Source organism: Carettochelys insculpta, chromosome 1 (assembly GCF_033958435.1).
Source record: "Carettochelys insculpta isolate YL-2023 chromosome 1, ASM3395843v1, whole genome shotgun sequence".
Lineage (NCBI taxonomy): Eukaryota > Metazoa > Chordata > Testudines > Carettochelyidae > Carettochelys > Carettochelys insculpta.
Window position 1 is genome coordinate 332,654,457 of NC_134137.1, and position 19,792 is coordinate 332,674,248.

General features: G+C 41.1%; 1 protein-coding gene across 3 annotated transcripts in view; it reads right to left on the minus strand.

Moving 5' to 3' along the window:
• Positions 1–4,238: 4,238 nt before the first annotated feature.
• CTTNBP2 (cortactin binding protein 2) overlaps positions 4,239–19,792 on the minus strand; it is a 171,494-nt gene continuing 155,940 nt past the window's right edge. For 2 of the 3 annotated variants that reach the window (XM_075014950.1, XM_075014941.1), the window contains exons 21-23: positions 19,512–19,644; positions 16,098–16,199; positions 4,239–5,936 (exon numbers count right to left, since the gene is read on the minus strand). In XM_075014950.1, the coding sequence (XP_074871051.1) occupies positions 5,781–5,936; positions 16,098–16,199; positions 19,512–19,644 (391 nt within the window). In that variant the 3' untranslated portion in view covers positions 4,239–5,780. Of the gene's footprint in view, positions 5,937–9,601; positions 9,655–16,097; positions 16,200–19,511; positions 19,645–19,792 lie in introns of all 3 variants that reach the window. The other variant, XM_075014960.1, reaches the window with a different exon arrangement.

Consider the following 19,792-nt stretch of genomic DNA (forward strand, 5'->3'; position numbering starts at 1 on the left):
TGAGGGAAAGGGGGAAAATCACAGGGGTAGTTAAAACCCTGGGGTTCTAGCACTGAAGCATTAATCTCAGAGGGTTATGGACAGGGAAGCTTGACAAAGGTGAAGTAGGAAGCAGACCGAGAAGACAGCAGCAAGGTTTGGGATGATGCAAAAACCTCTAATTTGAAAATTCTTGTTTTGGACCCTGGAGAAGTGGGTGGAACTGGGTTCTCACAATAGCCACCAGGGAAGTGGTGTAACCTGTAATAATATCTGAATGGTTAGTCTATTGAGAGTTTGATATTTTGGAAGAATAAAATTATAGAGAACTGGTTGGAGGGTTAAGCCATGAACAGGAAGCTTGGGACAGCAGAAGAAGGGGACATCAGATTGGACAGAGCTATTTCATCCACAAGGAGATGGCCTGGTGAAGAGTCATGAACTCCAAGACAGCTAGTGAAGAATGTGGTCTTGATGGGCGCTCCAGTATAAAAAGAGAGGGCCATGGTAGAAGCAACTGCAAAGAGACAATTAAGCCACCACGTGCAGAGGCCTTCTTGGCTGAAGACAGGTGCACCTCTCTGAGGTTGACCCCAGAGTTGTCATTCCTGCTAAAGTTGGCCACTACAAAGGGGATTCTGGACTCTACTGATGCAAGTACCGGCAAGCAAGTAGAGACAGTAACAGATGTAACTACAGGGGTTCTTGGCAAAGTTGAACAAGGAACAGGGATATCTAGGAAGTAAGCAGGGACCAGAGAGGATCAGGAATAGAAAAAAAGTTTTGGGCCCAGGAAGTGAGAAGCCAGGCCAAAGCAGTGTTATGTTTGTGGGCAGAAGGGGCAAATTAAAAGCGCTATTAAGTTTTTGGCCTTTATTGATAAAGTCAAAACACATTTGTAGCTCCAGTTAATTTGCAATCTGGCATAGCAGGCTAGCCACCTGAGGAGCAGCTGAGCTCTCAGTACCACGCTGCCTCAAAGTTCCTGTGGTATCCAGCTTGCCCATTAGTCTCATTCATTCAGGAGTAATGAGGGTACTTGGACCTCTTCTTTTTCTGGGAATTTCCACTGGAGATCTTCCCCTGCTCTTCACAGAAGAATGATGCTCCTTGTCTGAGCACTTGCCTTTAAACAGCCCTATCAAAAGCTGAAGCTAGACTAGAGCACAAGAGCTAGTGCTTATGTGACTGTCACAGAAACATGTTTCATTAGGAATGTACAAAAAAATATGAACTGCAAGTGACCCCTCATAGTCGCCAATGTATTTGTCCTCTCGGCACTGTCAGCAGGTAAGAAAATGTTATTATTTCCATTTCACAGATTATGATAATGAGGCGCTGCATATTCTTAGCAGCACTTCATTAGCATCTTCACGACAGGTTCATTACCATGCCCCTTCCTTAGCGTAGACGTAGATGGCTTGTATTGACGCTAGTGATTCTGATAGACCAACTCTTGAACTTATGAGCAATTTCTTATTAGAATTTACAGACGATCCCCTAGCAGGTCTCTCAGGGTATGCCTACACAGCAGTGTTATTTCAAAATATGCTATTCCAGAAGCAATTTTCCAGAAGAGCTTATTTCAAAATAATGCTGCCACACACAAAATGCATTTTGAAATAGCTGAGTGCTTTTTGAAATAGAGCACCCAGACACAATAGAGCCTATTTTGAAACAGAACCAGTGGCTGCACTGTAGCTTATTTCGAAGAAGCCCCTACTCCCCGTCTGAAAAAAATACCCATTTCAAAATACCTATTTTGAAATAGGCACTATTCCTTATACAATGAAGTTTACTAATCTTGAAATAAGCTGTCCACTGTTTAGAAATTATTTCAAAATAGTGGTTGCATCGTGTAGACACTCAAAGTTATTTCATAATAATGGCCATTATTTCAAAATAACTTTGTTGCGTAGACATACTCTCAGACTGCAGCAATGTTGAAAGCTTGAGCTGTCATCATGACTTTCTATGTTTTTAATCTCTTGTTCAGCCCCCCAAGGTCTAAGACAGTCTAGATTCCTGCAGGTCTCACTCTTACCATGAAGTGTAGGGTCCTGATGTTCTACTCCCGACCTAGCCCTATGAGATGCAGGGTCTTCCTTCTTGAAGTGGGAAGGAGATATGGAGAAGAATGGAGCACATACCCGCCTCTGCCCCGTTACATGACATGAATTGGATTTAGGTATCTGAGAAGTTGGATATCCTTCTCCGTAGGCCTATTTCTGGACCCAGGCTGGTCACATTTCAGTCATAGTAACAGTTCCTGATCTGGGCTTCATAGAATCATAGAATCCTAAGGCTGGAAGAGACCTCAAGAGGTCACCGAGTCCAGCCCCCTGCGTAAAGCAGGATCAACCCCATCTAATCATCCCAGCCAGGACTTTGTGACACTGGGACTTAAAAACCTCTTCACTCTGCTGTTTTAGGTCCTTGGAATAAGAGAGGCCCTTCCTTTTGTTTGTCCCCACATGTAAGATGGCAAAGGAACTTCTGTATGGCTCTGTAGTCCTCCTTGTAGTTTGCTAATGCTGGAAACAAACACTTCAACTTGTCTCTGTATCAGATGCCATATTATCAAGCGGCTTGAGGTACTTGAGAATGTTGAAGCAATGAGGATGTTCTTTGAGCAGTTAAATTGCTCTAGCTATAGTCAAATCAAACCCGGCCTCACCTGGCCATTGCATTATCTGCTATCAGGTTCACCTTCTCTCTGACTGCATGCCAGTGGTGGCCATCACATGCTCCCTGAGGTTTTTCCAAACTCATCTGGGGGGAACAGTCACTCCGACTTTGGATTATGACGGTATAAAGTTGACCACTGTTCTTCCTGGAGGGAAGCTGGAGCTCAGAGAATAAAAGGAAAAAGAAAGAGGCAACCACCAATGAAGTAGTGCTGTATGTGGAGAGCTCACAACTCAAGTGGAAAGCTCTGCTACAAGTGCTCCTATAACTCAATAGACATTCACTCTATCAGGGTAAACAAGGATCCCACACTGAGCCTCCTGTATCTTCCCCATTCTTCAGTCAAGGCATAGCCAAACCCACCTCCCCAAATGCGGGACACTCCTCCTCATCCCATGGAAATCTGCTAGCTGGACCATCACCAGCTATCAAGGAAACCTCAGGGATAAATCCAAAACTTCCCAGCTCCCCTGATCAAGCCAGCCCCTGGCTGAAAAGCTTCAGTATCATGTGCTTGGCTCTAATGTCAGAGTCACACTGGCCCTACAGGCCCTGTGCCTTTTGCAAGATGCTATGGCAGGATGCTCTCACTGCTGCACTCTCTGCTCTGCTGGCTGGTCTAGCCATGCTTAGGACAAGGCTTCTTGGATGAGACTGTGGGGAGGCAGTGAGAGCTGCTGCCTCTTCCTCTCCTGTCTTCTTCACTGATGCCCACGGCTTCTTGCTGCCGCTGATGACTGACTCCCCTATAACCACCCACACCTGGCTGGGGCTAGAAGATGGTGCCACCTCCAGCCCCAAACTAGAGTCCTACCACTTTGAGCTGAAGCTTGGAAGAAGCTCCTTTTGCAAGGTAACTCCTGGGCTGGGGGGATAGCTGCGGGGGGGAGGATGGATTAAGCCTGGGGTGGGTTAGGGCTGCAGGGGGGAAGGAGGAGGTGAGTTGGGCCGGAGCTGCACGCACGGAGGTTTGAACCAGGGCCAGGGTGGGAGGTTGAACTAGGGAGGGGGTGGTGAGCTGGAGCTGTGCAGGGGCAGGGGGTGAGCCAGAGCTGTGCAAGGGTGGTAAGCCAGGCCATGGGAGGTGGGGAGGTTGCAGCCAGGCCTGGAGGAGCAGGATTTTGAGTTGCACTTAACTCATGAAATCACGCATTTTGAGGGATTATTGTATCTTATGCCTTGCTGCTTTCCATGAGCCATTTCCATCTCTCTGGCAGTCCATTTTCTCTGGCTTTGCTAGCCACCCAACTTCCTCCTCCCAAGGGGTGACTGTATGTTACTTGCTTCTATAGCCCAAAACGTACATCCCTGCTCTCGGATAGTGACAGCAGGTTGCTTCCCTGGAGTCCCTTCTTGCTTTCAGCTCCTGGGTTTTATACAAGCCCTTCTTGTTCCTATCCAACTGAGCCTCATGTCATTAACCCTTGCTCCCTGGCTTCTCCTTCAGATGCAGCCTAGGCAGCTGATTGGCCCACTTGGCTGTCTTAACCTTTGAGGACTTCTCTGGGGGGACACACGCCTTCACAGGTTGTAAATAAACAATGCTTAAAGTTATGCATTTCCTCCCAGAACACATTTTATAGATGATAACTACAAAATCAGCCATGTAATGCTTCGAAATTCACACAGATACCGAGACAGACAGGCAGACATAAAACAGTACAAAAGTTTTATTGACAGGAACTTGGGGGTGGCTGCCTTACTTGGTGACATGCTGGGAGTTTATTCTTGTAACCCTAGGCCCTTCCAAATGAACTTGAAAAGTGCTCCTTTGGAAGATGTGGGGAAACGCATATTGCCCATCTCTCTCTCAGAGCAACCTTGGAGTAATTCACACCAAGTGGCACTGTTAAGGAAGCCTTGTATTCTCCCCCTCCAACTAGATAATAAGGTAATGAGACAGTGACTGTATCCACATTATTCCTTTCACAAACAAATTGTGGCCACCATAAAGAAGGTGGGTGGGTGGAATACTTCCTTCAAATATACACAGTTCCTGTAATGGGGAAGTAATTTAAGTCTCTAGTTGAGATTAAAGAGTCAGGTTAACTGCAGTTCAAATGTCATTTCACAGCAACTACACAGTAAATCCACAACAAAAATTGGTAATTGCATGGTAATTCATGTTATTGCTGATGCATTATCTCTCGATGATCATGCAATTATGTTTGAGCTGCAATTCTTTCAGTAAGTTTTATTTTGACAAAACATCATAGTTTCCTGGATTAATTTTTTTCAAATGCCATTGGAAGAGTAGAAAAGTTTTACATGATATACTTAAAAACTTCAGTTCTTAGAGGAGCAAATTTTCTACTATCCTAAGAGTGTGAAGTTGTGTGAAATAACTGATTTATTGAATTATAATTTTTCTCCCTTTTCATTTTTAAACAGAGGAGCCATAATGCAAACTTGTAAGAGTTCAAACATATGAAGCCTACACTAAACATGAGAAAAACAAAAGCACGTTTCAAGCAGGCAGACTGAGGGGTAATCAAAATATTTAATATGGCTTATAGCTGAAAGTAAGTGACCTATATTTCTATTCATTTTAATTATTGCCACATTCCATTCACTTTTCATTAAGTGAAGATAAAAACATGTTCAGTCTTTAAAATGCATGTACATTAGCGTTAAGCCAGTTCTGTACATATTGTGCAACTCATCGGTATGTAACACATTTCATAGATTATATTTATATACTGTAAATATACACACATACGAACACACACAATTCTCCGTGGTGATACCCCTGAATAAAATCATTTAAGTAATAGTAATTTCCATATTAGAAAACCCATTCATGAGGTTGGCATAACTTCCCACTACTAAGTTTAAATCAATATAATTTCCAGATTAAAGCAATAAAATATTTTCATTATGAACATCTTATTTACATACAAATTAAACTGTGGTCCCATACACATATTACAGGGAAATCCATATAATAGAAAAATATTTACATATTTGAGTTCTTTGCTCTTTAATACAGAGATTATGTGAACACTGAAAACAGTATGCTAGGTAGGTCTATTTGTTAGATTTTTATTTGTATTTTTTGTGCAAGTTCCAATTCTTTTTTTTTTGAGTTATTATCTGCCTCTATTTGCCTTGTATTACTGCTGCTGCTTTTTTGCATACTGAGAAGGCTGTGTGACTTTACTTCTGGGAACAGGAAGAAAAGATTTAAGTCTTGAAACACCCAACTCAGTCTTTGATTTACTATTGGTGCATTCCACTGCGTGACTGCTGCTGAGAGGACGTATCCCATCCTGTGAAAAAAGAAAGTATTTTTTGAGAATAAGCACATCCCTTGTGAGAACCAAGAGCATCAAATATGAGCAAAACAGTGAATTTTTACTGTTTATGGCATTTTGTACCTTCTGGAGGCCTGACTGCTACAGGAAAAGGATAAATTTGCATGGCCTGGGGAACAGTTACAGTTTTAGCTTTATTAACCAGTTAGAAACCAACACTCTAACAAAAGCTGCTTTTATTTCAAATAAATTTAAAAAATAGAACAGTGAATTGCTCCAAAAAAAAAAATCCTTAACATATCTCACAAAGGCAATAGTAGAGCTTTGCACTGTCATTCAGAAGAGCTAAATGTTATTCTCATTCTCTAAATCCAAATCACTGGCCTAGTAGGAGATAATACATTCTTGTTCCTTCCTTGGTTATGTAGAGGGAGCCCCTGTGGAAGGATGACAGCTGTAAACTGGGGTTGGAGAGATGTATGTTTAAATCAGGGAGAAAGTAGATCCCTGAGGTGATAAACACAAAAGATTCAGCATTAGGGCTGGAATAAAACAACCAACACACACATTCATGTTTAGTCCAACATTACTAAATGGAGCTGAGGTCAAAAGACATTTCCCTTTTAAAACGTCTGTTTTCGGCTGCTCATTTTATTCTCCAATCATTTTTGGGTGGAAGTGTCTCGTGCTTGTCTGCAGCCTAGCATCATGTTTCTCTGGATGGTTTTATAAAAGAATGTCCACCTATTTTTGAAGTACTAAATTTGAAGGTAGACTGCGACACATGAGGACTGGTTCTAAACTCCCACTCCCTAATACCGACTATACTTGTCGAACCAGATTCTGAGCTGATTTCAGCAGAACTAGGCCAAATTACACCCGCACATGTTCAGTACCATTCTTCTTCTTCTTCTCTCTTTCTTCCTCTTAATTTTCACTAGACTATATGGATCATTTCTCCCTCCTCTCATCCCCAGAAGCTCAGCAGACCCATTAGCAAAAGTTGCCACACCTCAGGCACTTTTAAGTTACATTATTTTCGAAACTAAATTAAATACACTGAATAATCATGAGTTTAGTGTAACCAATAAGCAGTGAAGTAGGTGTGTCTGGAGACCCTTAAATTGCTGTTTGGAAGGACATCGGCCTACTTCGAGGACTGATATAAAATTTACTGTTTGCCTTACAGGCCTTTTTGCACAACTACCTTCATTAGCCACTCAAGCTTTTCAAAGCATCTAAAACCTTTAACTGGCCTTTCAAAATCCCAATCAAATACATGTGCTGTTTTTGTAAAATACCACCTGAGGTTTTTGTCCTGTCACAGATTCCGTTGTTTTGTTAGTCTTCTATCCAATCAGCTGATTTAATGCTGAAAGTTTCTTCCCTTCTTTATTGGAGAAAAATAACGATCAGCCAATTATTATTTCTGCAATTTGTACTGCAGCTTATTTCTTTTGTAAGATGATGTCTGGGTAGCAATAATTATTCATAAAGTCTGGTGTAGTTGTGCTGTAATTCTTTGTGGAAATGAAGATAAAGAACTCCCAGCATAAAGAGCACAGAAGGTAGATGCTAAAGCATGCAGCTTAGGCCAAATCAGATCCCTTCCAAAATATAAGTCTTTTTAAAAAAGAAGTGAGATGAGACTAGTGATAGTATAACTATTATGAGAGCCATTTTCTTATCTCTCCTTTCTCCTCCTATTATAGCTGATTGGCTGTGGCAGAAACTGCATCAAGCAGAAAGACAAACTAGCCCTCAGCATTAGAGGCAGTGATGATATCCATCTGTCTTTGATATTACCGCAGAACAGATGGTACTTAAAAAAAAGAACAGTTTGCAGATTCTTAATTTGGACCCTGAAACCCGCTAATACTCTATTCTAACTTCCCAGTGCAGAAATAATTGCTAGATGCTGCTGGGATATATATGGTAGGGCCTAAGGACAGGATATACATTTCTCTCCCATCTTTCACAAGAAATAAGTGGTGCCATGCTAAGGAAGTGTACAGAGGAAGAGAAAAATGCATGTTCTGCCCAACCTTAACATAGTGCACTTACACCACATCATTGGTTAAAAAGTAAAATAGAGATGTTCTCAAAACAGTTCCTTGGAATGACTCTCTAATCCTTCCAATTTTTTCCAATTTATGATCAATAAGCTTACATACTTATTACAAACCATGCTATAATACAGCTTTGATAGAAAAAATCAGGCCAACTGTAACAACATAAAACATGTATCCAGGTACCAAAATTTAGTAGGAGGACAGACATCCAGTTTATGATATGCATGCACGCATAGTCAACTATGTTTCTGAACCATATAAATATCAAATCACGGCCACATAAGGTTACGAACTCCTTTGCTTAAATAAAGAACAAGATCAATTCAGTAGGTGGTCTTCGTTAAAAGGAAAACACTCAAAAGAAATAGAGGCCTAAACTGTGATCTACCTTCAAAACTATAGTGAGAATTGAGCTCCAGATTTAAAAAAAAATATGAAATACACTGTCATTTAAAATATTTAAGCAACTGACAGTAAGACAATAAAATTATAGTGTTACAATAGAGAGATGACAAACTAATTCATAACAGCAATAACTCCCGAGTGCACAGTATAGCTGGACAGCTGCATTTCTAGCTAGCTTCCTTGCACAAATCTTCATTAAAATCCCCCATTATGTTTTTTGTCACACTGCTAACTCATGCACATACTGTTAGAGAACTGGGGAATTAAACTTAAAAACTATAAAATAACAAAACAGAATATTTAATGAGCCTACAGAGCTACATTTATAATTTATGTTCTCATTAAAAGTAATATTATTATATTAGCAACATTACATTATATATTACAATGCAGTTCAACAGAGACTAGCAGCTAATGAAGGCAAACTCTTTTCCAAAACTAATTTTTATTATTTATTGTTTTTAATCATGCAAGGATGAATTTTGCCATCCGTACTCAAGCTGAATATCAAGATGTGCCAGAGACCTCACTGTACAAGGTACCAGCTTTCAGAATGCATTTTCCTGAACGCACACAGACTTCAGCACAAAAAAGCATTCTAACTGCTCCACGAATGCCTACACTGGCTATCCTAGACTAAGAGCACTGTCTTAGATCTGGTCCTGTGGGATTCCTGGTAGTCTCACTGAAGACCAGGGGATATGCCGGCTGCACATTCAGGAGCTGCTCTCGCTCTGGGTCTACCCTAAAATTGCTTCTAGTACAGGGCCTTGTTAGCCGGTGGCTGGGTAATGTACGGTGAGGTATTCCCTTGGGTCCTAAACAACCCAGTTTTTTACTGTTAGAGCAGGGAGCTCTTAGCACTCTCGCCTATGGCCAGGCTGTGGTAACCAAACGGTTAAAGTTCTTTTTATTGTGCCAGCTGTGTTGCACTGACAAAAGGGTAGCAGCAGTCAGGCTTAGATCTTAACTGGTTGCAAGTTTATTAAGCTACAGTTATAAGCGTGTGGTTACAAAAGGCTATTGTCTACTTCTTATATGCTAGTAAAGTACAGGTGTTAACAGGTTATGTTACAATCCAATACAAAGATATCCGTTACCATCTAACACAATGATATCTTGATACAACGACATCTAGTTACAGAGCTCTAATTCTTTAACTGTGCACAAAAAGAAAGGAGACCTTGCATGGGTATATCTTACCCTCTCTGCATCTCTCGATACCAGCGTAGCCAAGCCGGATCGGTCACTCAATTCTGCGGAAAGACGAATACGAGGTTGGGCGTCCCCAGTTGCGGACCTCGGGAGGCAATCACCTGACCCGACCAGCAGGCAGTTGGTGGAATGCACTCAAAGTTAGAGTTCTGCTGGGCCCACCTTTTACACTCCTTTTTGGGTTACGTATTCTTTTTCTTATCTAAGGTGCCAGATCGTACTGGTCTGTCTTTTGTGACGCCAGTTTGTTACAAGGGCAATTCTTACTTAATTTGCACTTGTAAGACAGGAGATAAGCAATTTAGGAGTACAGGACATTCTTTTTGTGTGGGCGGAGACTTCCTCTTCTGGGATGGCTGTGTGGTCATCATATCCATCAATGCCAGCTGGGGTGATTTCCTGAGGTCCCCCCCTCCCTTGTTGACAGTTTGGCCTGTTAGCCTTCTATCTGTACTTTCTGTTTCTCAGGGTCACGATAAGCTAGCACATCTAGGCCTCAATGAGGGGCATCAAAGACTGTGCTGTCAGCAGCCGTTTCCATGCCCTGTGTGCTCCTCAGTGGGGGGGGGCAGCGAGCAAGCTGGCTTGTAAGTGGGGAGACTTTGTCTGGCTACAGGCCTCCACATTATCTGATGAGCTGGAGCTTGGTATTCCAAGTGCTGAGGAATCAATGCTCAATGGCATCCTTGACTTTCCTACTGAAGGGACAGAATACTTCAATGGTGATGTTTACCCCTTGGACTTACGGGAAGTGTAAGGAGAGCTTGCCTTTTGGTTTGCTGCTGGAGATCCCATACTCTATTTTTAGCTATCCTTTTTTAAGCCATCCTTCAAGCTACACACCGATAGATACATGTTCCACAGTTCTGCTGCTGGAGTTCTGTTTTGCAACTCAGTGCTTGTTCTTTCTGTGCATCTGATGTGTCTCTTACCTTTCTAGGTACTTTTTCTCTTCCATTGGCAAGTATGGCATCAAAAGGGAAAGATTACCACACAGCTCAGAGTTCTAGAGTATTTATATACGTCCTGGATTCTTGGGGAAACCATGTTCTGTATCATGTGATTGTCCATGTGGTAGCCTGCTAGGGATGTATTAGTGATGATGGTCTTTTCTAGGGAAGAAGGAAGGAAGAGAGCCCCCACACATATGTGCACGTGAGTCTGTCCACCACTGAAGGGCTGCATCTACACTAGCCAAAAACTTTGAAATGGCCATGCAAATGGCCATTCTGAAGTTTACTAATGAAGCGCTGAAATACATATTTAGTGCCTCATTAGCATGAGGGCGGCCGCGGCACTTTGAAATTGACGCGGCTCGCCATTGCGCGGCTTGTCCAGACGGGGCTCCTTTTTGAAAGGACCCCAGCTACTTTGAAGTCCCCTTACTCCTATGAGCAGATGGGAATAAGGGGACTTCGAAGTAGCCAGGATCCTTTCAAAAAGGAGCCCCGTCTGGACGAGCCGTGTCAATTTCAAAGTGCCGCGGACGCCCACATGCTAATGAGGTGCTGAATATGTATTTCAGCGCTTCATTAGTAAACTTCGAAATGCAAGGTTTTTGGCTAGTGTAGACACGGACAATGAGAGTTATGATGTTCCTGATTGCTTGAAACATGTTTTTTGGCAAGTAGGCTTGTCCTGTATCTGAATTAATATCAGCCCCTATGACTATTTGGCATCCAAGATTCATTTCTGAATGTTGATCTGACTTTGACAGAAAAACGGTTGAACAGAATGGAAGATGAAGCTTATGTTACTTGCCTGGACCACACAGCCAGAAACCAATTGTTGAGCCATGGAAGCATGAGGATCCCATAATGTCTGACAAAGGCTGCTAGTACAGAAAAAGTTCAGTAAAGACCTGGGAGCAGTGACTATTTGGATGGGGAGCATCCTGTACTGGTAGGTGCCCACCGTGAATCTCTGAAGATGTCCTTCACACTGAGAGCTGTAAACCACATGCTTTCTCCAAGGATGGGATAATCACTGCCAGTGTGATCGCATTAAACTCAAGTTTGTGAATGAGGTGATTGAGATGGACTGTTGTTATCACATTTGACGCATGGGAAAAGAATACTAAACAATCACCAAAGGTGATAGGAGGGTTGTGACGTGTCAGACACAGCATTTGATGATGCTCGAGTCATCTCAGAAATACCTCTTGGTTGGAGGTTGTAGCTGTGATATCAAAGCCTGCAAAGTGGATTCTGGGAAATGAGATCGATGAGTTTTCTGGCACTTTCTTGGGAGCACCTCAGGTCTCTGAGATAGCATGGGGGGCTTATAGTTTTTGGTGGATGGTGGTATTTGCACTTTAGGGCAGGAGTGTAGATGCTGAGAGAGCAAAGGACAGCTCTGGGATCCCTGAGGGTATGCAGCAATTCATATGGTTTTTGGTTAAAAAGATGGGATTCATCACAAGAGAGATTTTCAATCATGTTCTGTACCTCCTCAGTAAACCAGAGAAAGGGAGCCAAGACTCCCTATGCCCAGTTGTGGCTATGGAGCAGATATCTGCTGCATCTACAACCAACTGCATGGTTGTTCTGGCTGCTACATTTCCTTCATCAAGAAGCACCAGAAAAGAAACCCAATCACGTTGTGGCAGCTTATCAATAAATTCCTGAATTATAGTAAATTTGAAGAAGCTGCATTTGGCTAGGAATTCCTGATAGTTTATGATCCTGAACTGAAGGCTAGACAAGAGAAACACCTTCCACCCTACAAGATCCAAATGATTGCCCTCCTCATCCACTGGTGTGGATCAAGGATAATATTGTTTGGTTTGTTCAATTGCTGTCTGGATACCCAGAAAGTTTGGAGTGTGAGAAAAAGGGAACTTGGGCCCCTTGGAAGGACCACAGCTATGTTTTTTGGTTATTTTGGGGCGGGGGGCGGGCAGCTGTGCATGTAGCAGGGATTTATTACACTTCTAGGCCAGAGCAGCATCATTAATGCTCAATGTAATTCTAGCTGGTCCCAGTGTGGAGATTATTAAGAAGTTGTGTCCTGGATATTTTGCAGAGGAATCTGGAGTTTCCTCATGATTCTGCAAGAGTTCCTGAAATTGCCTGACATCGCCCAGAAGAGAAGGCAATGATGCAGTCACTGTTTCATCTGGAGATGAAGAGGAAAATCTCCCCATCTCCAGTGGCACCTACACAACTGGACTAAGGGGTTTCTCACATGTCAATGGATCTGAGTACCTGCTAAAAGCATCATAGCCTGAGTAAGTTCCAAGGAATCAGGGCATTGGAATCAGAGCACAGGTGAAAGTAGGTTGGTGCACTGCACCAATTAAGAACCAGCTGCTGGATCATTCTGCCCATGTCTGACTTTGGGCTCCCCCCATCGGTGGCCCTGCCTAGATGAAAAGGGGCAGTGACATTAAAGCACTGCTGGATCTTACTGGCAAGGCCACTGACAGTGGGGATCAAAAGGGGCTGCTGTCTTGGGGCCTGCTGATTTACAAGGGCCCAGGACTCTCAGGTGCCACAGCAGTGGGCAGAAACCCTGGGCCCTTCAAATCACTGCAGGAGCCCCATTGTTCCAATTGTGACAGTATACTCCCCTATTTTTATGGAAATATGTGATTAAATAGGATTATATAAGTCTTGAATATGCTTTACGCAAAACAGGGAAAGTATCCTATTCATTCGAGCGTTTGTAACCCCCTGAATGTGTATATTCTATCTGTGTACATGCAGCCTTCTTGTACGCAAAGTTAGAAATATGAAGCGTAAACATGTTTATTAATCTAGGTTGCCTAGTGAAAGCTGTTATGGTACCCAAGGGGCTCAACATCCCTGTGCTCAAGACAAGGATCTATGAACCTGGTGCTGGAATCCACTTTGAATTTTGTACTCTTGCATCAGGGGAACTGTGAAGATAGGACTTAACAAAGTTATGGAGGGGGGCACAGTTGTGCATATCTCTTTTTCATGGACAAAGAGAGTGAACTTTATGAGTTTGCTCTGTGTATATCTTTTATACACAGTAAGACCTTTTTTTTTTGGTGGGGCCCTCAGTATGACCAATAGGTCAGATCAGAGGAAGGCTGTGGTCATGGTATGGGGTACCAATGGCTCCAAGGTAGTGGGAGTGTTGGATGCTGCTATGTATGTGGTGGTCTCAATAAAGGAGCATAGTACTGATATGACCAAAGTCAGCTCCTCTTCTGTTTCTGATTTACTGGAGGAAGAGAAGGCAGACTCTAGTTCATATGATAATTCTGTCAGATAGATGTATATTATCAGAATATGGATGGTGAGGTGTCCCCAGGCATATTTTATGGCAGAGAAATAATCCCTCTAGAAATAGAGGGGTGACTTTGGGTCTGACAAGGCAAACCTGCTGTGGCATGACTATGGTTCCTTTGATGTCCGAGAATTAAAGGGGCACACCTGCCAAGCTGCAATGTATATTTCTTGGCCGCAGCTGAGGGTTTAAGCTAGTGTGGTTTTTATTTTTTTGGTTTTGTTTATTTGTTCCTAGAACAGCATGAATTTCATGGAATGCTGATTTAACTTTCCACCTACACCTTCTTTAAATGTTCTTTATATTATTTTAAGGAAAAAAAAAGACAATGAAGGACTAATTGCCTTGCTACATCCTTTGCAAGCTTCTACTCGGTTCAATTAATGCTTCAAAATACCCCTCTAGGTATATATGTAAACCTCCTTTGCTGCTGTATCTGAGCACCCTATAAACATGCATTAACATAACCTCAAACTGAGTTTTTACCCCAAAGGGAAAAAGTACCAGAAACTCCATGAAGTTCACTAGAAACTTTGCTATTTCTACTGATTTTATGGGGAAGATACTCTGAGACTCTAGGTATTGGGCACTGAACAAAACTCTATAGATGGGGAAACAGACAACATCTCTGTTGGGTAGGGAAGCATTATCCCCACTGTACAGCTGAGGCAGAGAAACTCAGCGTATTACCCAAAGTCGGACCGTCAGTCAAATTCAGTCTAGATCTAAATCCATTGCCTCGGCCACCAAACCATCCCTTATCCTATTTCAGGCCTAAAAGCCTTCTAGCCACAATATACCTTCAGTACTATGTAGAATTGTACTTTCATTTTGTGGTGCTAGGGAGAATTTAACTCTCTCTATAAACACTGCACTACTGCGCTTAAGTCAGAAGTTAAAAGGAAAAAGTGTTCTACATCCTGCTGGGAGGAAGGTCTTAGGGCTCACACATAAAATTAATTCAAGGTTGCCTGCACTCTATTCCCAAACCTATTACAGATTTCCTCTGTGGTCTTGGTCAAATCTTTTAGTTCAGTTTCATCACCACCAAATGGGTGATACACCTACTCTCTGAATAGGGAGTGGTAAGACTAAATTGCTGTGCATTAAGTACGCCAAAGTAAAATATTATCAGAGTCTCAGGGTTGCAAAAGAACTCAGTAGCAATGTATTACGTATTGAATTTTTAATACAATAACATTTTCCCTTCAGAGATTTCAAACTGATGTAATTTGCAAAGAAGTTAGGTAATTTTGCTGTATCATATGCTTGTGATCATCCAATTATTTTCTGAAATGGAACTTTATGCTCTGCTGTAACAAATCATCAGCTTTTATGGACTACTTTTCCCAACAGTGGAAGGACCAAATTCCAATTGATTTATTCTTTCTGGGTTTTTTTTTAGTTATATTTCTGATAAGGTAGTTTGCCAAGCAAGCAGTCCACTGAAGCACAAACCAGTTTTGGAAGAAAAGAAGTTAATCCCCATTTAAAAAAAACAAAACAAAACAAAACAAAAAAAACCTGCTCTAGATCTCACTTGCTCAGCCTCCAGCACTATAATTGGTTTCAATTTCTTAAAATTTCCACCAGCTGGGAGCTTCCCAATGTCAGGCTGATTCATTTCTAGTTAGAGATGACACTCAGAAGTAATCTGGCTCAAACTGGCATATGCTTTGGTAATTGCTAATAAGGACAACAAACTAAATCATATTAACGAAATTAGTGTCAAGAGGTAAAGGGAATTTTAACTACTTCAGTTTATTTAATAACTTTAGCTTGGAAGGCTACTATGAAAATGTTGAATGCTAAGAAGTCCATATTTCAGAAAAGGTTGATGAAACTAATTAATATTGAACTAATTTTGATGAAACTAACTAGTATCATGACTATCTACATTTACCTGTATATGTCACCATGTAAATATGAAAACCACAAATGGCCAAACACATACCTGGCTTAATCACCAATAACTTTGACGGTCACATATTAGAAAGAAACTGGGCCCACTGTATCAGACGTATGTTTCCAATGCATTCTTAACCATATCACTTTACCATTCTGGCAATAAATATCCTGTTTAATCAATAGAGCAGCCAAGGCATTTTAATCATTCTGATTTCCACCAAGAACTATAACAGATTTGTAATGAGATTTAGAATATCTTCAAAATAGTTTGTACACAGGTATTTTTGCATTCTTATCAAAAACATTGTATATCCCATACCTTTTGTGAGATTGATTTACTTGGATTAGTACTGTTTGCTGAAAACACAGGATCAATTTGAGAGCTTCTTAACACCACCAGCTCATCCTTAGAATCAGCAATCTGAAAAAAAGAAATCAGTGTCCTGGAAGTCCTTTGTGTTTTATTTTGAAGATTCTCGGTATCCATTCACATTCTATTTTGCCTGGGAAATTATGGGAGTTGTATTTAAACTTCAAGTAAAGGATTAATAAACCCTAACTTTATCCAAGGGGGAAAAAAAGGGAGGAGCCAGATTCAATTTAATTTTACAGAATCACAGTCTGGATGGCTGGAAAGGACTTTCCACAAATCAACTAGTCAATCCTCCCCGCCATGCCCTTGCCCTCTGAGGCAAGGCAAGGTATACTTAGAAAATCTCTGACTTGTTCCTGAACACCTCCAATGGCGAGGATTCTACAACATACCTTGATACCCTATTCCAGTACTTAACAGTCTTTGCAGTTAGAAAGTTTCCTTATAACTAACCTAAATTTTCCTTGCTGAGGATTAAATTTGTTTTACTTTCACTGGATACAGACATGATGACCATCCTCTTTAAAAGAGTCCTTAACATATTTTCATGCTTACCGTGTTTTCACTCAGTTTTCTTCTCTCATGATGAAACATGCCTAGTTTTTTTAACCTTTCCTCATAGGTCAGGCTTTCTAAGCTTTTTATCCATTTTATTGCTTTACTTTGGATTCTCTTGTTTGTCCACATCCTTCTTAAAAGTGTGGCACCCAAAACCAGACATTGACCTCTAGCTGAGGCCTCACCAGCACTGAGCAGAGGAAAAAATTACTAACATTTCTTACATACAACACTCCTGCATCACACTGTCACCCTGTTGACTTGGATTCAATTTGAGATGTACAGATAGTCCCTGACTGATGAACAGGTTACGTTCCAAATACCTGGTCGTAACTTGATTTGGTCGTAAGTCGGAAATACCCTTATCCTGTCATCCCTCGATTACACCAAACCCTTCCGTACCTTGAATTTCCCGCAAGTTGGGAAGGGCTTGGGTTGGGGCCCTAGGAGTGGGGCAGTTTAAACCTGGGATGGGTTAGGGCAGCAGAGGGGGTGGGAGGGTGCAGTTGAGCTGGGACTTGTAGGGATTTGGACCTGGGCAGCAGGGGGTTGGGGCAAGGATTGAAGTTAAGATGACTAGTCTATAACTGCCCAGATCCTCTGTGTTCACCTTTTTAAAGGCTGGCACCATATAAGTATGCTATCCTCCAATTCTTCTAGGACCTTACTGATTCTTCATGAGTTTTTGAAGGTAAGTGCTAACAATCCCAACATTGCTTTAGTCCTTAAGAATCCTACGATGAATTTCATCAGGCCCTGCCAACTTTAATGCATCTAATTTATTTAAATATTTTTCATCCTGTTTTTCCCTCTTCTGGCTCGGAAGTATAGTACCAATGACACCAACTGCCCTTGCCTAAATCATACCTTTTAGGACTGCCACAACCAATAAATACATTTTGAAGAAGTTAAACCCTATCTACACAAATGCTTTGAAATGTTAGTTAAAATTAATTAGTTTCGCTACCATGCTTTTAAACAATCTATGTTCCCTAATCCAGACACGGCTTTAGAGCGAATCTCTGCTAAAGTGCAAAGGGATAAGCTGGTGCAGCTTCAGTGCACCTGACTCAGCACACAGCTTCTAAAAGCTAATTTCTCAGGGAATTACGTAAACCAGGATTATAAAGCTCCACACAGTAATTACTGCTTGATTAAAAGTTTGTTGGTATCTAAGTTCACACTAAATGTGCAATAAAACAAAAAAAAAAGATGGAAAGGTTTAAACAACAAGGGAATTATTTTGGGAGCTATTCTGGGGTTTAATTAGACAGAATGGGATTATGGTAAGAAAAGTACGTGTACAATATGCATCAGGAAAAATTATATTGCTATTAGGCTACGAAATGGAAGCAGTGAAGACACACCTGATCCAAATCACTTGTAATGGTGAAAGCAATACAAAATATGATGTGGATAGTAACACTGCATTGAAACAGAGTATCTGACAGAATGGTAGCTTCACTGAAGTTATGAATCAACACATTTCAGCTTCTACTGCAAATTCCTGAGTGCATGATAGGACATGGTTATGTCTGCACTACAGTGGTCTGCCGACGGAAGCTTCTGTCGTAAGATATCTTCTGACAAAACTGTCGACAGATTGCTACCAGACTGCCAAGCAGATCAAAACAGCGATCTGCTCTATTGACAGAGAGCAGCTGGACTGCCTGGCTGTTCTCTGGACAAAACTGCCAACCGGAAACACAGCAGACAGGGTTGCCCAGAGTCATGGAAGTCTTTTTGACGAAGGGTCACTGGAATGTCCAGACCAGCTTTCTGTTGACACAGGTGTTCTTCCTCACAGGGGAACAGCAGAATGCTGTCGCCAAATGTGCTACATTCTGTTGGTTTTCTATCGATGTACTGTCGACAGAACACCTTGGGAATCTGGATGCTCCCTGGGTTTTGTCGACAAAACCCTCTAGTGTAGACAAAGCCTATGTTTAACTTGAAAAAAATAAAATAAATCATACATATAATATACTAGCAGATTTACCCTTTATTGCTCAGGTCCTATTTTATTTTGTTGAAATAAAAGGAAAATAAATGTACATGATTTAAATGATTATATTTTTCAAAGATACAGTATTATTTTTATGAAGTTAATTTTTGTTTTGGTTTTCTTAAGAAAGGGATTTTTAAAATTTGTTCATTTAACTATTTTAATAGTTTTAAATGGGAATTCCATCAAGCGTATTTTTTCCTTCACCCAGATAAACTCTTATCATTTGCTATGTTTTAACAAAAATATGGCTATTAGCCAATTTTGTTTCCAGTAACATTTTCTTTTAGTTTGCAAACTTTAAGCATAAATTTAGCTTTGCTAAAACAGAGCACTACTCCAAATTTTTCCATTTTGTCTCTTTTCTGTAAAGTTTAGTCTAAAGCAATCCTATTCCTGATTCATCCTATTTTTCTGGCTCATCTTGGTTCAGTCTCTTCCAAAGTTTGCTCAGTTATGCCATTTTTGAGGACTGTACTTGATTTGGTGCTTCTGTCTCTGTTTGCTTTTGTGAGCAATAATCCCTTTCCAGTCACATCCTGTTTTCCTGGCACAACCAAACCTTCATATCACTTTAAGCTATGATAAGAGGAAGCTGTATACCGAATTTGGTGGTCCTAGCTCTTACTGTTTAGGAGGAGTCCTTGAGCAAACTCTCTAAAATATATAGCTGATTAGCCAACCTATTTTAGAACATCCCCAGTTAATAAAAGAATATTTTAAAAATCTAACATGTATTATGGATTAAATAACTTTATATGACTGAGATGTAAATTATTTAAACCACCATGGTTTACCTTGCTTATATCAGACTCTGATTTGCTGGAACACATACTTTGAAGTTCTTGCACAAAATCTCCTTCGTCATCAGAACCGAGGGACAGCTTTTGCTCCCGATTTAACACTTTTAGCTTCTCATTTTCTGAAGAGCTATGAAAACAAAACCAGAGAAAGGGCAAATGAAAGTGTGCTATGGTACATAATTAATATATTTACACACTCTCTCTCTCTCTCTCAGGGCCCTGAGGAATAGCATCCTCCTTGCACAAAGGTTTCATAACTTCACTATCATCTCTGT